The sequence below is a fragment of the Mesoplodon bidens genome (assembly GCF_964165515.1).
Source record: "Mesoplodon bidens genome assembly, chromosome: 1".
NCBI classification, from domain to species: Eukaryota; Metazoa; Chordata; class Mammalia; order Artiodactyla; family Ziphiidae; genus Mesoplodon; species Mesoplodon bidens.
Window position 1 is genome coordinate 203,803,749 of NC_138176.1, and position 21,759 is coordinate 203,825,507.

The 21,759-nt window shown below is 40.2% G+C and overlaps 1 protein-coding gene across 2 annotated transcripts in view; it reads right to left on the bottom strand.

Annotated features, from left to right (window-relative positions):
* FAM13A (family with sequence similarity 13 member A) overlaps window positions 1-21,759 on the bottom strand; it is a 329,540-nt gene that overhangs the window by 95,524 nt on the left and 212,257 nt on the right. The window contains exon 1 of one of the 2 annotated variants that reach the window (XM_081232919.1): window positions 4,849-5,140. The exons of the other annotated variant lie outside the window; for it this stretch is intronic. Coding sequence (XP_081089045.1) covers window positions 4,849-4,877 — 29 coding nt within the window. The 5' untranslated portion in view covers window positions 4,878-5,140. Of the gene's footprint in view, window positions 1-4,848; window positions 5,141-21,759 lie in introns of those variants that run through there. 2 annotated transcript variants of the gene reach the window in all.

The following is a 21,759-nucleotide window of genomic DNA, read 5'->3' on the forward strand; positions in this document are numbered from 1 at the left end:
GTAACAAAATCAAAAGAAAAGCAATATGTTACTACTCTTTACATGTGACTAGTTATCATTTACAAAGAACTATACTATTCTTTAACTACAAAATTTCTCCTCTAAGTAAGTGTGGTAGGTATGATCATCCCATTTTATAGGTGAGGAAAATGACCTGCCCAAATTCACATGGCTAATTAGCTGTCAGCGTCTGGATACATTTCTTGATGGCAAGTTTACTCTCTTTCCATCGCTTTCCCCACTGTTCAGGGCTGACTCTAACGCCTCTCCTTTTTTCAGTGGCTTAGACAGGGTGATCTCTGTATAATTTAAGAATATCCTCACCTTACTTCATACTATCTTCTTTATCTGGAGTAATTAGCAAATATTTAAACTCCAGAGGTACCGCAACCATCACGTGAGAGTAGAGCCTACAGAGGTCTGTCTCGTTCTCAGTGATTCTTGTTACCGCCAAATACAGACCACGCTGGTGATGCAGTCTAAGTGCAGACAGTCAACCCCAGAAGGGTTAACCCAGACTTGAGGCGAGGCAGCTTTTAACTCCCTTGTAGACTGTGTTTGTGGAGGCGGGGGAGGGCGGGGAGTGTAGGGAGTGCTATCAAAGTGCCAACGAGTTGGGAATAACACGGGTTTAAGGGATAAATTAACTGAAGGAGTCACCACGACAAGCAGTAGGGGGCTCTCTAACACCACCCAGGAGACTCACACGCAGGACCATCACTGCCTGGGTTGTTCCCTGGTTAAATCCCACATCATCCCCACGTTCCCAGTGTTTACTTGTTTGCTAAAGGACATTCTAAAAACCAGTGCTCAGAAAGACCAGATGAATTCTGCTGATAAGAAGATTCAGTGCAATGTTCCCATGCTGGATCACTGATACATGTTAACTAATCCTGTTGCTATAAACCTTCTTAAAGAGCCGTTGCGATTTAGAAGTATGGTGTGTTTCCCCATCGTAAAATGAATATTCAGTAATGTATGTTGAATATCATAATTTGCTAGGTAAAGTAACGAAAAAGAGAGTTACACGGACATTGTTCATCTCAGTTTCCCATTTGGATAAATAAACCAAGGCAAAAAAGGGATGCTAAACACGTGAAAACAGATGTCAATGCACTAAAACCAAAGGAATCTAGATTAATCACGAGTGCTCTTAACGTCATCCTCCATCACTTAGTCTTTGTGGGTATAAGGTGAGTTAGTGACTATTTGAAAGTTATGTTAGCAAATCAGAATTCTGCTGTGAAGTTGAGAGTTTTGTCATAGACATAAGAGTGAGTGAAGACTATTTCTTAGCCTACTGAAGTCTTTCTATACATAAAATGGAGATCCTTACCTACAGATCCATAATCTCTAAGGAAAAAAAAAACCCAATGGAATATGAATCATGCAAAGAGTCTGAGGTCTATGTAAAGCCTAGAGTCTGATAAAACATACTATCTCTTTAGTGACAGAAGGTAAATTTAATACCTGAGAAAAAAACTTTTATTTCAATTCTTGATATAGTTTCTCTACTTAATTATGATATTATTTTATTTCTTTGGAATAACTTTTTCAGTTGGCAAGAATACCCATATAATGCTATACGGTGCAAATATTTTAGTATTTCTAAAAATACTTGGGATAAGTTAACCATCTCAAAAGACATATAAGATCCATTATTAATTTAAGCCATTTGAAGTGAACTTTAAGAACTGAGTCCTTCACTCTATAGAGGGTCACATTTTCAACAGTCAGCCTCTGCAGTTTTTCTACAGATCATGAGTTTCTGCAGAGTTACTCCCACCCTGGAAAGTCTGCAGATTACATTAAGTTGTAAACAGATAGCAAAATACATTAAAGTGAACGCAGGTATTTATTTCATTCTTAGCCTTTGACCTCATCTGTTAGTCTCATCTTAGTTACAGATAAGCAATAACAGATTATCTTCTACATACTTTCACAACATGCTAAGAAAGGCTAAAAAGTCACTCATGGGAATTATAAGCTAAGTAGACACTGAGATGCAAACGTGCCATCTAATAAGATCATATGCTTATATGAAGTTACATAGGGTAATATTATCCACACAGGTGCATCTCTATTATTATGCTAATTATACCCTCCATGACTGGATTCACCACAGTAATGTAAGTGTAACTGTCTGGTAATGTGTCTGCATCCTCACTAGCATGTGACCCCTCTGAAGCAGAGTTGTGTCTTAATTTACTGGCAGTACAGTGTAGTGTTTGCTCATAAAGAAAATATTAAAAAACACTGTAAGTATGTTTTGTTCTAATAGGTAACACCGACCATCTAGTAAATGAAAGCATCAATTATGACAAAGACACCTCACATAAGGTCCTGATATTAAATATGTTACTTGGGGATGTTGAGTAGTACAGTGTTAGCATCTTACATCTGAACACCTGCTGTCAATGGCTTTATACAAGCTATACTCATTAACCAGAGTTCAGATCAGTGTTTCTCTGTGTGGACCATTTGTACCAGATTTGCTTTCAGGAAGCTTGTTAAAATGTTGATACTTTCCCTGTCACACCCAGATTCAGTTTCAGTAAGTCTAGGGAAGGAAGGCAGCAGGAAGAAGCTGATTTTTTAAAATAAGGTCCCTAGGTAATTCTCATGCACCTAAAGAATGAGAGGCACTGGCCTCTCTGCTCAATACAAACATGAGTGAACATGAGTTTCTCTAACTGATATTTAAAGCTATTCTTTCCCTCATCCTCTTTTCATTCATTTTCTAGCCCCTCGGTGCTCTTAAAGAGAAGGGAGCAAAGCACTCATCCCATCAGCCGGCATGTGCGCCACGAGGCTCTGCAACTTCCCTGTTCCGGGTGGGATAACAGCGCGGGCAGTTAGCAACAGTCATCTTTACTAGAGGGTCACAGAAATCCTTAGCCTAAAATGTTGAATTGGGCTTGGAAGAAGCCATCAGACATAGGTACAGGAAAGTGATCTGCATTAGCATTTAAATTCACAAGAGATCCATAACGAAGTGAACACCACAAACCTACCGGTTCCTTGCCTTCACGAGGTACATAATCACAGGCAGACACAGGCTGGAAGTGAGGATCGCAGGGTAATCAATCAAATTAAACTCTCAGAAACAGGGAGACGGTGAATGCACTGATCAGCAGTCTTGAATGCAAATTCAAATTATTCCTCTTACGTAGGTTTATTAGTAAGGACTAACAGTGCAAAATAATTTTGGAGGAAATTACGCTGCTTCTATTTTAGCTTTCATCAAGTTAACTCTCTAAACGATATTTTAGCTGAATAAAGATCTGTTTGCTTCTTAACAGTGATTATATCACGGAGCAGCTTATTACAGAGTTCAGTAATAGCCAATATGCTTATCTAGAAAGAACTTGCTTAAGACACTTAAGAACTGACACCATTATAAGAAAAAACAAGGTCCCAACTTTAAAGTTAGAAACCAAATCAAGACTCCAAAAAGTGTACATTAGTTTTTAGTCTCTTGCAAGTTTCAAGCATGTGGACATTTCCACTGAATTAATATAGACAAATTTCAGATCTATCCATAAATCACTCTGTGCTCCCTTGGGTTGGGTTATCAATTTTAGAAAAGGAATTCAAGGGACACCCCCATCAAGTTCCCATTACAGTGCACTTGTCCTTACAGTGACAGGAAAACAACTACACCGTTTTATCTCACAGGGTCCATCTGCAGGAACCATTTTCCAAATGAACACTCAATTTTTGTATACCTTATTTTCATGTTAAAACATGAACATCCAGTAAAATATTGGTGGCATGGTTTTTAAAAATAAAATTCATTTTTTTGTCTGGTTCTTTTTTTCAATCTTATAGATAGACCACAATTCACCATTTGACTTTTAAAATCACTTCCACTAACAGTTTCCTTAAAGGAAGCATTTACATGGAATCAAATGCCACTGCATGTAGAGCAGGTGCAGCTTAAATAGGATAATATGATTGGCAAAAGTAATTCTAAAAATCCTAAAACACGATCTTGGGCAACTCAGACTTCCTTCAAGCCTCAGTTTTCCTGCTGTGAAACTGGAGGGCTGGACTCCATCACCGCGGAGGTGACTTCCAGCTTCAACATTCCGGGACACCTTACTCACGTATTAGTTCAACAGCAGTGTTCTTTTTAACAAGCCCTTTGTTTAAATTTACCTTTTTCTGCATTGGTATAATAACTCTTCCACCTCACCCTCCACAATCCATATTACAATCATTAATGAACAGAACAGAGCCTTGCGCTTAATCATTCTTACAGAGCAGTTTTTTTGTTTAAAGATGTCATCTGTGTAATAAACCTATCTGGAATTATTCATGGGGAAATAATAACCTTAACGTTTATGTCCATGTATTATTAAGTACTTATTGATAGAAAATCCTTGCCTAGATCTGAACTCCAGCAGAGAGGGCTCCTAAGATGCATTTTTAAAAGGTCTTTCGCCTGTCGACATCCTTCAAAATGAGCTTAGAGCTCACCGCGGCTTCACAACATTGCTAAGAAGCTGACTCAGTTTTATTTTAAACCTGCTCGATATATTCTTCACTTTCTGTTTTTCTTCAGATGTCAAAGCTGTTTTCTTATATTTACTTTCATTCAAGGAAGGCAATAACTGAACAGACTCATCAAGTGAAGAAGATGACATGCTGGGCATAAGTGTCAGCAAAAGAAGCGATCAAATAGCTACATTTCTCTGGTCTTGTGGAAGCACATTGCGCCCAAGGAACTCTACACAGTTTGCAGCGTACTACTGAAAGATGCCAAGGATTGGCAAAGTTACACGGTTTTGAAACATTCAGAAAATACAGAAGAGAAGAACAAAACCAAATAGAAAAGCATACTACCTTTGCAGGGGCATGATTTCACAAGCCATCCTTGTCTGGAAATTTGCAAGGGACCCTCACAACTGTCTCTTCCGCGCCCAGCAGGGCGTCTGTACGGGGCGGGGGCCAGGGTGCAGTGGCTGAGCTGGGCTGGGGGCGTGAGGCTGCAGCTCACCGCTGGAGAAGCAACTTGCTCTGCAGTCAGCCAGCGTCCTGCTGTTCTCAGCCTCCAAACTTCTCCGAGCGGAGCTACAGTGCTCTTCGATCGCTGCCTCTCCACATTTCCACCGCAGTCCACTCTGACCTTTGTTCCAGGGAAGCAGCTGAACCAGCCAGCCAATCAGAGGACCAGCTGCTGCAGGGCTTAAAGGCGCTGCTGCTTTTGCTGCTGCTGCGGCTCCTCGGCGGGCTTGCCTAATTCTGGTAACTCGAAACTCTCCTCTGAGCCCTTCCACAGACGGGCTTGTCCGTCTGGGGAAAGCAACCAATAACTGCAGCCAAGAGCAAAGGGTCCCTTAACTTCTCAACGTTACAGAGACTGCCAACAAGGAAATCAATTTGTCAAGGAAGGACACTGCCTCCGAAACGAAACGTTTCTGTGACAGAAGGCATGAGCTATGTTCAGTCTCCTTTCTTCCTTAAAAAAAAAAAAAAAAAAACCAAACCACTAGCATTGGAAGGCGTGACACTTTTCTAGAAGGCACACAGGCATTCTTCTAGACTCCTGCCCTACCCATATTTATTTCCTGCTGATGTCTGTTTACATTGCGGTGGTTACTAGTCACTGGTGACATCTCCCAAGGCACATAGCTCTCATTTCTGGGGAGAATACACGTCCTAAGACTGCCCACTGTCTCAAGGGATCAAAACGGCTATTCCCACGGAAGTATTTCAACTGATTATTTCTGTTTATCCTTGTAAAATCGAATGTGTTTATTTAAAGAGTCATTTTCCTCTAAGAACACCACCAGCATTTTTTTGGTTGGTTGGTTATTTATTTATCGATCTTTTTTTTTTTTACAAGTAACACCAAATCAATTTCTCATAAGCTCTGCTGAATGCCTGTTAATTATCCAGCTCTCCCTTAGTTTCCCCTTCAGTGTGGAATACTAACGTGTTATTTTAGGAACATAATGGTTCATTCATAGGTTTCAAACATTGCAACAAGAATAGTAAAAATATATCTTAAAAAGATTTCTTTCATATCATAGGATGTGCCGAAGAGTTACAACAAAGCCCAGAGCACAGCTTTTAGTAGAAGAAAGGGCAGAAAGCTAGAGTCCATGCCGTTCAGAAACAGAGGGGGCTGGTACCACCAAAAAAGTATCCTTCTCCCCTGTATTTTTTCCCAGATTTCTTACAGATCACTCATAATTCTGAACTTAGAAAACGAAGTCTTTTGTAAGCGTCTGCTCTCCTTTGCTATACCTGCTAATAAAAATATCTCACTGACTAAATCCTCTATCATATTTATGAACATGGATTAGTCATCCTGAAACTTATATTCAGACATTATGATAGAATATCAGTAACTAAAATCAGCCTTTTAAAATAATGGAAGTTAAGTCCAGAACTTACTTTAATTGAAGCTGTCAATATATTCTTTGTTTTGATTCTAGATTTAGAAATACTAATTGGATTTTCCAGTAACAGTAACTTAATTCTATATATTTGCTTAAGTTTTTTATCTTTCAAAAATGCAACTTTACATCTTGCTTAACACTTCAATTAACTTGTTGAGTTAGGAAATCACTATTATATATCATAATATCTATTTTATTGAGGAGTAAACTTGGTACTAGAAAGTTAAGTAATTTGTTCAAATTCACATGGGAAGTTAGTGGCAGAACAGAAACTGGATTCAGAATTTCTCAGGTCTGCTTCAGAACTCTGCTATATAGCATAGTGCTTACTCTGTTCTACATGAGTTTTTAAAATATTTCACAAGTATTTTTAGAAATAGTTAAAATTCAAATGACAGAAATAATATTTTGTCTTTTCTAATTTTATAAACACATCAATACTACATGGCTAAAACAGACATATGAGTTCAACAATACAGGACCCAGCATTTCAGAAATATGTTAAACCAAACTATAATTTACATTCAATACATACTAGAGGTAAAATACTGATGAACAGGGGCTTTCAAATTTAAAATCTGATTCCACATACATTTCCTGATAATTTAAGTCTTGCTATCAACGTCCCTCTAACATGCCATATTACTAGTTAGATGTCAGTGGTCATTTCTGAAAATCGCCTAACACTAGAACTCAGTAATTAGCTGCCCCTTCAAGTCTCTATTATTTATTTATGACAATTCCTCCTTTTTCTGGTTTTTGGTCGATTTGAGGGGCATGACTTGATGATCATTTTTGAATTTGTACCTGGACCGCAGCTCCTCCTCTCAACTACACCCCCTGCCAGAGTCCTCGATCACTGGAATAGCTTTATCACTCTACGTCCCACATCCTCACGTCAGTTCTTCACCGTCAGCCAGCAGAGCACCGCTCCCTGAACCCTGCTGGCTCCAGCTTCTCAGACTCTGATACCCTGCCTGCATGTCCTCCGCACGAGCCCCCGGGGATGTGCATCCCTCATAACCGCCCTGCCCCTGCCTCCCCCATTCCTCCTCCTCAGCTACTCAGCTCCGACCGTCCATGTCTGCCGTGGACAACCTGCACCCAGACCAACTAAGGTGCAGCTTTAAAAAAGGCCCGTTCCTGGCTTTCCTCAGCATTTAGTTACTTCTAAAAACAGGTTCACTAACATCCCTGCTTCTTCACCCTGTATGCGTCCTGCCCGCTGCATACCCTACTGCCAGGCTGCTAAAACACTGCAAAAGGACGTCACAGAACCCTGGCAACAGGGTAGATTAAAATTTCCTGTTGTTTAACCTTGGCATGAACCTCAGTACTCTGGGGCAAACTTGTAGTTGTCTTTGACTGATTTTTGACTACTTTCCCACAGAAACTATTGCTGACCTTCTCCAATGGCACAAATCGGAATCTCTCTCTCGGTCACTAATTACCTTGCCTCCTAAATTTACTAAGAAAGTCAAGATCATCAGATATGAGTGAGTGCCTTCGATCGTCTTTGCATTAGGGGTTGAAGTACCACCACCGCCCCCCGGCCCCCTCCAAACACACACACACACCTTGCCTCCTTCTTTTTGACTTCTTCCTAGCCTAGGGGAACATGTCCCCACTCATAGGACGCAAATTTCTTCTCCATGTATTGGATCTCGTCATTTTATCTTTCCTCAGGAAGAAGTCTCACCTCTCCTCCATCTTAAATCTGCCCCCTTCCAACAGGCACCCGGATAAGTGTCCCCCAGCCTTGAAAGCTTTTCCTCGGCAGTCCTACCCTCTGGTGACGCAGCGCCATTTCCCTCTCCTTCCCCCTGACAGGCTCCCCAAAGCCCACCTCTGCTGCTCCCACTGCTTCAGAAATGACTCCTCCGCCCCATGCCCATGGACTTCAGACTCCACCACGTTTCTGAAACTGCTTTTAAGGCCACCAATGCTCTTTTGGTCACTAAATCTAAATGCTTTGTCTTAGATGCCTTTTTACTCTCAACTTTTCAGAAACACCCACCTTCGGTTTTCCAAAAGTCTCTGGCTCTCTGTGAGCTTTCCTGGGAATTCTCCAAGTGTCCCCAGTCACTCCATCCTCCTTTTAGTTCATCTGTCTTTCCTCTTGTCTTACGTCCTTCCTGCCTCACCTTCCAGCCCCATATCTTTCAATACAGGCATTCTATCAGGGCTTAATAAACTGCGCTCTGGAATTACGCTCCTAGGGATTGGTCTCTGATTCTGCCAGACAGGCAGTGTAAACTGGGGCAAGCTGTTTAAAAGCTCTGAAATGGCTCTGAGTAATCAATGAAATCATGCATGTAAAACACATAGGATAGTTCCTGGCAAGTAAGTGCTCAATAATTATTAGTATTATCGCCCTAATCAACATTTTCAAAGCCTCGTATTATCTGATTCTTAAACATCTCCTCTCCTGGCCCCTCTTGTTAATGATGTCATTATTCTCTTTATGAATCAGATTCAAAGCATGAGTCACCTTTACTCCTCCCTTTCCTCGCCTTAACCAAATCTGTTGATTGTCCTGTAACGTCTCTTTAATCAGTAGGCCTTGGTCATCTGCAGTATCATGATAACCTTCAAAACGATCTTTCTGCCTCTATTCACTCTATCCCCAGTGAATACATTTCACTATAGGAGTGAATTTTCTGCTGTGGTTGTGATCTGGTCACTCACTCCTCTTCTCAAAAGCTTCAGTAGCTCTCAGCTACCTCTTAAATGAACCCCAGTATCCCTCTCCAGTTCAGCTGCTTATACCTCCTAAGGAAGCCACTCCAGATGTACCTGGACACTTTTTTCAAATCTGCTCTGAACTTTTCTACCCCAAACATTTACCTTTTGTCTGCAGTATTTTCCCATCCCATCTTCTCCTGGCAAAATTCTATGTATACTCAGGCTTAGGCCAGATGGAACAAATCTCTTGCCCCTTTTAACTCAGATAGCCCTTTGCAGCTCTCATGATATTTATCTTTTTTTCCCCAGCACACTATTTTATTATTATTTGAATCTAAATAAATATTATCTCCCTATTAGAATGTAAGTTCTCCAGGACAAGAATTGTATTTTTCCTGCAGCCATTACACAGAACAGACACTCAGTAAGTGCTGATTGAATGAATTGATACATCAATCACTCTTCACCAGAGACTGAAGCATAGTTCCTGTAATTAGATTTTAACTTATCAAGCAATATTTCTACCCACATTTTAATATTTCCCATTGTAGGCCTACACTAAAGATAAAGTAGACACCTCTTGGAGTTTCAAATGAAGGATAATGATAACCAATAATTGACTAAAGAAATAAACTATTGGGGTTATACGTTGATGTGCAACCACAGAGACGCAAAAAGTAAGATTCTATCCAAAACTTTCAAAATCTTTTAAGCATTTTACATTATCCAATTTCTCCTAGTTTGTTTATTTCCTTTTCTACACTTCAGCTGGCTTGCAGACTTCTAATTTTCTTACATAACTTCTTCAGCAGATTCCAAGTGTCTGGCAACATGAGTTTGCACTTGTGCTATCAAGAGCAACAACTGCTCCAAAAATGATGTGGCTTCATTTGTTTTAATTTCAACATCAATTTGAAGCAACCAAAGAACCAAGAACGTTTCTTGGCCACATTAATTTGTTTTCATATATTGTTTTAACATCAGATCGATTTGTTTCCTAAGAAAAAATATGTTGCAATAATTTCTTGCTTACAAGTTTGGTAAGGAGGTGCTTCTCAGGCAAGGTTTCTTCCTCATATTTTTTTATCAATCTTTATAAATTGCACCAAGAAACAAAACCTTCCACAAGATGCTCGCATAGCATTCATAAATGGTAATGAATAAATCTGACAGGATTTTCATAATCACAAAGCCAGGATTTTCGGGGCACATATAATTTAGATATCCTGGTACTGCTGCAAAGGATCCTGACTAAACTTGCTCTCTGGCAATCTGGGTTAGAACACTAGTGAATTTCAGGGCTCATCAGCGGACATCATCATCACTGACAGCAGCAAATGTCAAAAATAAAAGAGTCGGGCGGGGCTTCCCTGGTGGCGCAGTGGTTGAGTCCGCCTGCCAATGCAGGGGACACGGGTTCCTGCCCCGGTCCAGGAAGATCCCACATGCCGCGGAGCGGCTGGGCCCGTGAGCCATGGCCGCTAAGCCTGCACGTCCAGAGCCTGTGCTCCGCAACGGGAGAGGCCACAGCAGTGAGAGGCCCGTGTACCGCAAAAAAAATAAAATAAAAAACAACAAAAAAAGAGTCGGTGGGAGAAGGAACTGCAAGGGCGGTATATGTAAGGCAACCAGCACTTATTGAGAAGTTATGCTGTGTTCATTTTCATAGATGTGGAAATGAAGAACTAACTTGAGCACACAGCTAATAAGTGGATGACATGAAGCCAGCATCTGAATACCACAGCATTTCCACCATACGAAAGCTTTTAAAGATGATAAAGTATTATACTCACCCATCGATAACACACATTATCAACTGGCTATAGGAAATAAAGAATCCTTTCTTTTGGTCTGAGTTTTACATTTTGATGATTGCATATATATTAAATAAGGTCTATACAGTCTAATAATGGCTGTCTGAACCAAAGACATACAGTGGACCAGAACAAACCTCTTTTGCTACTCTGAGCCAACAGTCAGAGAGTGCATGTGTGTTGTGTGTTGTGTGTAGTGTGTGTGCTGTGTAACGGTAGAAGCCAGCTATAGTTGCAGCGGGGGAAGGAAGTGGTTGCCATGGGGTGTTGAAGGAAAGAGAAAAAAATAGAAAAGATGGAAAATCAAGTTTTCAATTGTATTAATTGTATTCCTCTAAGAACACTGGAACTGACAGGTAGGCCGTCAGTTGATTTTTCTTTTTTTTTTTTGCGGTACGCAGGCCTCTCTCTGTTGTGGCCTCTCCCGCTGCGGAACACAGGCTCCGGACACGCAGGCTCAGCGGCCATGGCTCACGGGCCCAGCCGCTCAGTGGCATGTGGGATCCTCCCGGACCGGGGCACGAACCTGTGTCCCCTGCATTGGCAGGCAGACTCTCAACCACTGCGCCACCAGGGAAGCCCTGGTCAGTTGTTTTTATGTAAAAAAACCACAAACCTACAGTATTTCTTAACTCAAAGAATTATTATAAAACCTCATTAAAGATTTATTTTAGAAAGCAAAACAGTAACATTTAAAATAGGTTCATGCTAATAGGAATACGGAATTTCTAGTTAGGTAAACTATTTTTCTTCAGTCACAGCAGAAATGAAGATGCTTGCTTTACTTAAGGCCCAAATAAAAATAACTAATAAAATCAACATAATTAACATGTTTCCTCACTTATTTATTAGACTTATTTAGTGTATATTAGAAGACTACTGGAAAAAATCCCATGGGGATAGAAATTGTATAATTGTTTTTCCAGAGACACACCTCTTTAATTCTAATGATGGATCTTGCTTTTAAAACGGTGTATGCGGTTATTTCATTAAGACGTATCTGATTGGCCTTTGCCGAGCCTACAATGGCACACAGGGTTCACTTACTCAGGTTCTAAAATCCTGCAGAGCCGCTGTTAGGGGCAGAGGAGAAGGCTGCAAACAGTGAGGCAAGGCTGAAAGTCCTCCAGAGCTGGAGAGGCACCACTACTCAGGGTTCCCCTTTCCACCCCACTGACTCCTTGATTTCACTAACTGATTCCAGTGTTCCCAATATGAGTCAAAACCTTCGCCAGAAAGACTGAGTAATGATTTCAAATCAAAAGACAAGTAATTACAGTACATACTCATGGGGGATACGGCCAATATTTTATAAAAATTGTAAATGGAGTGTGATCATTAAAACTGTATAAAAATTAATAAAAAGGACAATTAGCTGTAATTTATGGCACATAAATACAGTTATATAGAAATTCATACAGAAGCTCTATTTTTTCTTAAAAAAGTGAATTTCTTCTAACAACAGAGGGACTGCAAGTTCTTCATAAAAAATGGTTAAAAATAAATTCTTTGGAACAACTTACATAATTGTTCTCCAACTTTCTGGGACAGTGAAAAATCCACATTTTTGCCAGATGGAATCTCAGTTAGTGATCACTGCCAATAAATAAATGCTTGAGCACATTTTCCTGGAATGGGACTCCCTGGGCATGACTTTCTCCAAATCTCCCTCAGGAGCCCAGATAATAGTGTTTCTGTTCTCACAAAATAAGTCATGTCCCACACAACAGCTGCTACCACACCTGAGATCAGCTGCCTTAGACTGTCCCAGTGACCCTTCACCCTGTTAAATGGTATTTCCTGGCAGGGGAGAAGCAGGCTTCAGCGGGGCTTCCTTAGAGAAATGTCAAAACTGGTTAGTGTGAGATGGTAACTGACTGGTAATCACAGCTGACTCTGTATCCCTCAAACATAAAATAAACTCTTCAAATTTCTGAGATACGAAATACTTAGCATGAGCACAAAATCTCTCAATGGCAATACACTGGCTGATAAAATTAATTTACTTTAAAGTGGCATGCTTTGCTCTCAAGCAACTTAATAAATGAATAAGCGGAAATATATTAAGAAGGAAAGTGAGAGGAAAGTGATTATTTGTATCAGCAAAAATAGGTCACATTAAAAAAATCACACAAATAAAGCAAACAAATTAATATAACAAAACAGAAACAGAATCACAGACATAGAACAAATTAGTGGTTACCTGTGGGCAGAGGGAAGGGGGAAGGGCATGATAGGGGTAGGGGATTAAGAGGTACAAACTGCTATGTATAAAATAAGCTATAAGGATATATTATTATACAGCACAGGGAACATAGTCACTATTTTACAATAACTTTAAATGGAGTATAATCTATAAAAAGTTTGAACTGCTATGTTTTACACCTGAACTATATAACACTGTAAATCAACTATAGCTCAATAAAAAAATAAAATTAAAAAAATCAGAGTAATGGTGCCTTAAAGTGTCAACATCTCTAGAGCATTTTAAATGATTTGATTTAAAAAACCATTTTAAATTCAATGTTTCAGAGAGTTGGACTCACTGCATTAAATAACTGCATATGTGTTACATCTTCTTTCTCTAGTGCAATTCATGTGTAGATATTAGAATTCATAAATGAATCTGAAAACTTTCTCCTCATTGAATTTTAGTGAGGAGATATACAAGTTGGACAAAGAAATTTCAAATAAATTAGGAAATAAACTAGACGTATAAATAAATTAATACGTAAAGCTAATAAAAGCAATGGTCCCTTCCAAATAGGCAATGCAGTTAATTCATTATTTAAATAGGTGAAAAAATACATTGAACAGTGAGTTATAATTCCATAATAAGTTTCCAAAATGCTGCTTCAGGAAGACAACACTGAAATGTAAGTCAACCCAATTTGAAGAGTCTGGAAACAACCTAGTGAAATATTTTTGGACAAGTATGCGTACCGCTGGAAATAACGTCAGCCTAGACTTCAAATCACTCTATGTAAAACAGATAGATGGTACTGAGTTTCGCCAAACCAAGAGATAACTGAATGGATACTCTGTTACTAAGAGAAGCTTAAATGAGATAATATTGCCTCTCTTATCCTCAGTGAGTTCACTACCACCACCTATTCTTTTGCATTTCCTTCACCCCGCCCCCTAGTTAAAATTTTTATTACTCAACCTCTAGATGATAGGTTTCATATTAGGTTTGGTCTCTGGTCTTTCCCACCACAAATCCAAACTGTACAGAAGTGATCTTCCCAAAACACTGCTTCAATAATATCAGAAAGCTCTGATTGCTCTTCATAGCTTAACAAAGTAAAATTCAAATTCTACACACACAGACAGGGCCCTTCTACTCCTCCATATCCACACATATTATCACTCTCTCCTTCACATGAACTGGAGGTCCAGGCAGGCTGAGCTGTGCTTGCCCACTGTCAGGCTCTGCTGTCCACTTTTTTCCTGTTCAGGCATTTCTCCTAGCCTGGAATCCCCCTCCTGAGCCCATACCCACTCATCCAAACAAAACTCAGGCTTTCTGGGCTTCCCTGGTGGCGCAGTGGTTAAAAATCTGCCTGCCAATGCAGGCGACATGGGTTCGAGCCCTGGTCCGGGAAGATCCCACATGCCACGGAGCAGCTAAGCCCGTGCGCCACAACTACTGAGCCTGCGTGCTACAACTACTGAAGCCCACGTGCCTAGAGCCTGTGCTCTGCAACAAGAGAAGCCACTGTGATGAGAAGCCCACACACCACAACAAAGAGTAGCCCCAGCTCGCCGCAACTAGAGAAAGCCTGTGCACAGCAATGAAGACCCAGTGCATCCAAAAATAAATAAATTAAATAAATAAATTAAAACAAACAAAAAAACTCAGCCTTTCTGGGCTACTCATATGCTGCCCTTTCCGATTGCCCTACTCAGGGGATTTTATGCTCTTGAATGAATGAAACCATAATTGTCAAGTCCAAAAGCAGTTCAGTTGTCACTCTATATGATTTCTCTAAAATCTGAAAATTACTATGTCTTCCTTGAAACATATGTCATCCTTTAATTAAAAGACAGAAAAAACCATTTTTCTTACTGCAAACTATGCAATCTATGCTCACACAGAAAATTTAGAAAATACAGAGAAAAAGAATGTAAAAGTCAAGCACAATCCCATCATTTACATAACTGGTATTTAATACGAGTCTATGTTCTTCCATTTTTCTCTATTTATATATAATATATATAATTATGTATAAAGATGGGACAAGGTGAAGGTACTTAATGCCACTGAACCATAAACTTAAAAATGGCTGCAATGGTAAATTTTATGTTATGTATATTTTACCACAATAAAAAATATAGGACTATGCAGTATAACATACTGTTACAACACACTGTTTTATAACATTAATTTTCATTTAATAATCAGTAATATATTTCTGTGACATTTCTAATCCTCAGAAATACTTTTATGCTTATCTTATCATTTTTTATCCATGATGATAAGTTTAATCATTTGGTTCAAGTAGTGGCTGTGAGATTTCTCCATTGTAAAAGAACCTTTCCTCTCTGTAATGAAAAATTATCTGTGAGATGATGATTTGAGACTGTGGAAATTTAGATTCCAGATGTTTGAGCATATATTTTGAAGGCAGAGCCAATAGGACTTGCTTATGGACTGGCTGAGAAAAGTGGAGGAATCACAGATTTTTGGCCTGACTAACTGGGTGAATGGTACAAATTATTGAGATGGGGAAAACCTGAGTAGAAATGGGATTGTCTTTTTTTAGGCAGAAGTGTAAATTAGGAGTTTTGTTTTATATAGATTGAGTGTGATATGCTCATTAAATATCCAAGTATACTCGTCAGGTAGCCAATAGGCAGGGCTGGTCTCATAGGTATATGAAATATGCAGTTTCACAGGGCCCACACTCAGAAAGCCCCATATTTGGTTTAATGCTCTGCTGTTGTCATCTTGAAATTCTCAGTAATTTTTAACAGAGGGTTCCACATTTTCACTTTGCCTTGGGGGGCACCCCAAAGTTAAGTAGCTTGTCCTACCAACTGGATATAATAATTTCTAATATAACAGAGAGGCTGGAGCTGGAGGTATAATTTTGGAGGTCATAGGAATAAAGATGGTATTCAAAACTGTGGACCTGGATGAAAGCACGCAAGATGAGCATGGCTTGAGATGAGGTCATAGGACTGAGCCTTGTGGTGCTCTAACTTTGAAAGGTCTTGGAAAAGTAGACAGATTTTGCAAATAGGACTAATAAAGGGTGTCCAATAAGACAAGAGGAAAACCAGGAGAGTGTAGTATTACAGAAGCCAAGTGAAGAAAGTGCTTCAAAACAGAGTCATTAGTTGGGTCAAATCTTGCTGAGAGATAAGAGTAAGATGAGAACAGTAGACTGACCTTTGGATTTGGCAAGATGGAGACTGCTGCTGTCCTTGACAAGAACAATTTCAGTGGTGTGTGGGGTGAAGAAAGAATGGGAAGAAAGCCTATAAAGACAGCAAGTACATATAATCCTTTACCAGAGCTCTAAAAGAGAAGAGGGATATTGTTCCTAGGGGGGATTAAAAAATATTGAGAGCTATCATAAAATGTTTCTATGCTGATGGGAAGAATCTGTGAGGGCAAAATTGATGTCATAGGGGAAGGAAGTGATTATTTTAACTTAGTCCTTGAGTGAGTGAGAGAGAATGGGGTTCAGAGTACCAGCACAAGGGTTGACCCCACAGAGGTACAAATTTGGTTCATCCATTGAGACAGGAGAGAAGGCAGAGTGTAAGGGTACAGGCATGGATACACTGGTAGATCTGGGAGGTAGGAGGCTAATAGGCTTTCCTGATCACTGTGTGAAATAGGATAAAATCTTTGGATTGTGCTGTAATATTTTATAAATCTAAGAAATGCTTATTTCTCTACTAAACTGAAGTTCATGTTTTTAGAAAACAAAGGTGGTGAGAGAAGAAAAGAGCTAGTAGGTTTAGCTTTGTTTTTGTTATTCTAACATCAGACTCAGATGTTTGACAAGGAAACCAAAAAGACAGTTTAATGGGAAAGGAATAATCTTTTCAGCACATGGTGCTGGGACAAATGAATATCCACGTGCAAAAGAATGAAGTTGGACCTGTTCCTCACACCATATATAAAAATTTATTCAAAATGGATGAAATACCTAAATACAAAGGCAAAACTGTAAAACTGTTAGAAGAAAACATAGACGCAAATCTTCATGACCTTGGATTAGGCAATGGTTTCTTAGATAGGACATCAAAATCATAAGCAAAAGAAAAAACATTAATTGGACTTCATAAAAATGAGAAACTTTTGTGCTTCAAATGACACTATCAAAAAAGTGAAAAGACAACCCACAGAATGAGAAAATATTTGAAAATCATATATCTGAAAAGGGTTAGTATCCAGAACATATAAAGAACTCTTCCAACTCAACAGTAAAATGACAAACAATCCAATTTTTGAAAATGGACAAAGGATTTGAATGGACATTTCTCCAAAGAAGATATACAAATGACTAACAAACACATGAAAAGATGCTCAATATCATTACTCATTAGGGAAATACAAATCAAAACCACAATGAAATACCATTCTTCTATACCCAGCAGGATGATTATAATAAAAAAGACAATAACAGGTGTTGGTAAGGATGTGGAGAAACTGGAAACATCATACATTTCTGGTGGGAATGCAAAATGAAGCAGCCACTTTGAGAAGCAGCTTATCAGTTCTTTAAAAAGTCAAATATAGAGTTACCTTATGATTCAGAAATTCCACCCTTAGACGTATACCCAAGAGAACTGAAAACATGTCCATAGAAAGACTTGCACACAAATATCCATACTAGCATTATTTGTAATAGTCCAGAAGTAAAAACAACCCAAATGTCCATCAACTGATGAATAAAAAAATGTGGTGTATACATACAATGGGACATTATTCAGTCATGAAAAGGAATGAAATACTGATACATGAAGTGAAAGAAGGTAGATCCAAAAGGACACATATTCTGTGATTCCAATTATATGAAATGGCAAGAGTTAGTGGAAGCTTCCTAGAGGAGATGAAAATTGATCACGGACAAAGTGGAACAAGGACACTCCAGATAAAGGGCACACGTTAGCAAAGATACAGACGTGAAACCACTGGGATATTTGAATAATGTCGTTGCAATGTAGCCTTGGTATACAATAAAGATCTGTGGAAGAGTAAGTCAAGAATGTAGGATGAGCCAGATTTTTAAAGGCCTTCAATGACTTGAAATTTATTCAATGAGAAGTCCTCTTTGCTTTTACAGCACATCTATTACATCACTTTAAAACCTTCAGCAGGAGGAGCTACAAGATGGCAGAAGAGTAAGACGCAGAGATCATCTTCCTCTCAACAAATACATCAGAAATACATCTACACGTGGAACAGCTCCTACAGAACACCTACTGAACGCTGGCAGAAGACCTCAGACCCCCCAAAAGGCAAGAAACTCCCCACGTACCTGGGTCGGGCAAAAGAAAAAAGAATAAACAGAGACAAAAGAATAGGGATGGGACATGCGCCCGTGGGAGGGAGCCGTGAAGGAGGAAAGGTTTCCACACACTAGGAGCCCCTTCGCAGAAGGAGACTGCGGGTGGCGGAGGGGGAAGCTTCGGTGACACGGAGGAGAACGCAGCAACAGGGGTGCGGAGGGCAAAGCGGAGAGATTCCCGCACAGAGGATCGGTGCCGACCGGCACTCACCAGCCCGAGAGGCTTGTCTGCTCACCCGCCCGGGTGGGCGGGGCTGGGAGCTGAGGCTCAGGCTTCGGTTAGAGCGCAGGGAGAGGACTGGGGTTGGCGGCGTGAACACAGCCTGAAGGGGTTAGTGCACCACGGCTGGCCGGGAGGGAGTCTGGGGAAAAGTCTGGAGCTGCCAAAGAGGCGAGAGACTTTTTCTTGCCTCTTTGTTTCCTGGTGCGCGAGGAGAGGGGATTAAGAGCGCCGCTTAAAGGAGCTCCAGAGACAGGCGCGAGCTAACAGCGCGGACCCCAGAGACGGGCATGAGATGCTAAGGCTGCTGCTGCCGCCACCAAGAAGCCTGTGTGCAAGCACAGGTCACTGTCCACACCTCCCCTTCCGGGGAGCCTATGCAGCCCACCACTGCCAGGGTCCCGGGATCCAGGGACAACGTCCCCGGGAGAATGCATGGTGCGCCTCAGGCTGGTGCAACATCACGCCAGCCTCTGCCGCAGCAGGCTCGCCCCATCTCCATACCCCTCCCTCGCCCCGGCCTGAGTGAGCCAGAGCCCCCGAATCAGCTGCTCCTTTAACCCCATCTGTTTGAGTGAAGAACAGATGCCCTCAGGAGACCTACACGCAGAGGCGGGTCCAAATCCAAAGCTGAACCCCGGGAGCTGTGCGAACAAAGAAGAAAAAGAGAAATCTCTCCCAGCAGTCTCAGGAGCAACGGATTAAATCTCCATAATCAACCTGAGGTACCCTGCATCTGTGGAATACCTGAATAGACAACAACTCATACCAAATTGAGGAGGTGGACTTTGGGAGCAAAGATATATATATTTTTTCCCTTTTTCTCTCTTTGTGAGTGTGTATGTGTATGCTTCTGTGTGAGATTTTGTCTGTATAGCTTTGCTTTTACCATTTGTCCTAGGGTTCTGTACATTTTTTTTTTTTTTTACTTTTTAAAATATTTTTCTGAATAATTATTTTTTATTTTAATAACTTTATTTTATATTATTTTACTTTATTTTATTTTATCTTCTTTCTTTCTTTTGTTCTATTTTTTCTCCCTTGTATTCTGAGCTGTGTGGATGAAAGGCTCTTGATGCTACAGCCAGGCGTCACGGCTGTGCCTCTGAGGTGGGAGAGCCAAGTTCAGGACACTGGTCCACAAGAGACCTCCCAGCTCCACGTAATATCAAACAGCGGAAATCGCCCAGAGATCTCCATCTCAACACCAAGACCCAGCTTCACTCAATGACCAGCAAGCTACAGTGCTGGACACCCTATGCCACAAATTAGCAAGACAGGAACACAACCCCACCCATTAGCAGAGAGGCTGCCTAAAATCATAGTAAGGTCACAGACACCCCAAAACACACCACCAGAGGAAGACCTGCCCACCAGAACGACAAGATCCAGCCTCATCCACCAGAACACAGGCACTAGTCCCCTCCACCAGGCAGCCTACACAACCCACTGAACCAACCTTAGCCACTGGGCGCAGACACCAAAAACAATGGGAACTACAAACATGCAGCCTGCGAAAAGGGGATCCCAAACACAGTATGTTAAGCAAAATGAGAAGACAGAGAAACACACAGCTGATGAAGAACCAAGGTAAAAACCCAGCAGACCAAACAAATGAAGAGGAAATAGGCAGTCTACCTGAAAAAGAATTCAGAGCAATGATAGTAAAGATGATCCAAAATCTTGGAAACAGAATGGAGAAAATACAAGAAACGTTTAACAAGGACCTACAAGAACTAAAGATGAAACAAGCAATGATGAACAACACAATAAATGAAATTAAAAATTCTCCAGAAGGAATCAATAGCAGAATAACTGAGGCAGAAGAACGGATAAGTGACCTGGAAGATAAAATAGTGGAAGTAACTACCACAGAGCAGAATAAAGGAAAAAGAATGCAAAGAATTGAGGCCAGTCTCAGAGACCACTGGTTCAATATTAAACGTACCAACATTTGAATTATAGGGGTCCCAGAGGAAGAGAAAAAGAAAGGGACTGAGAAAATATTTGAAGAGATTATAGTTGAAAACTTCCCTAATATGTGAAAGGAAATAGTCAATCAAGTCCAGGAAAGACAGAGAGTACCATAAAGGATAAATCCAAGGAGAAACACACCAAGACACATATTAATCAAACTATCAAAAATTAAATACAAAGAAAAAATATTAAAAGCAGCAAGAGGAAAACAACAAATAACACACAAGGGAATCCCCATAAGGTTAACAGCTGATCTTTCAGCAGAAACTCTGCATGCCAGAAGGAAGTGGCAGGACATATTTAAAGAGATGAAGGAGAAAAACCTAACACCAAGATTACTCCACCCAGCAAGGATCTCATTCAGATTCAGTGGAGACATTAAAACCTTTACAGACAAGCAAAAGCTAAGAGAATTCAGCACCACCAAACCAGCTTTACAACAAATGCTAAAGGAACTTCTCTAGGCAGGAAACACAAGAGAAGGAAAAGACCTACAATAACAAACCAAAAACAATTAAGAAAATGGTAACAGGAAGATACATATTGATAATTACCTTAAATGTAAATGGATTAAATGCTCCAAACAAAAGACACAGACTGGCTGAATGGATACAAAAACAAGACCCATACATATGCTGTCTACAAGAGACCCACTTCAGACCTAGGGACACATACAGACTGGAACTGAGGGGTTGGAAAAAGATATTCCATGCACACGGAAATCAAAAGAAAGCTGGAGTAGCAATTCTCATATCGGACAAAATAGACTTTAAAATAAAGACTATTAGAAGAGACAAAGAAGGACACTACATAATTATCAAGGGATTGATTAAAGAAGAAGGTATAACAATTGTAAATATTTATGCACCCAACATAGGAGCACCTCAATACATAAGGCAAATACTAACAGCCATAAAAGGGGAAATCGACAGTAACACAATTATACTGGGACTTTAACACCCCACTTTCACCATGGACAGATCATCCAAAATGGAAATACATAAGGAAACACAAGCTTTAAATGACACATTAAACAAGATGTACTTAATTGATATTTATAGGACATTTCATCCAAAAACAACAGAATACACATTCTTCTCAAGTGCTCATGGAACATTCTCCAG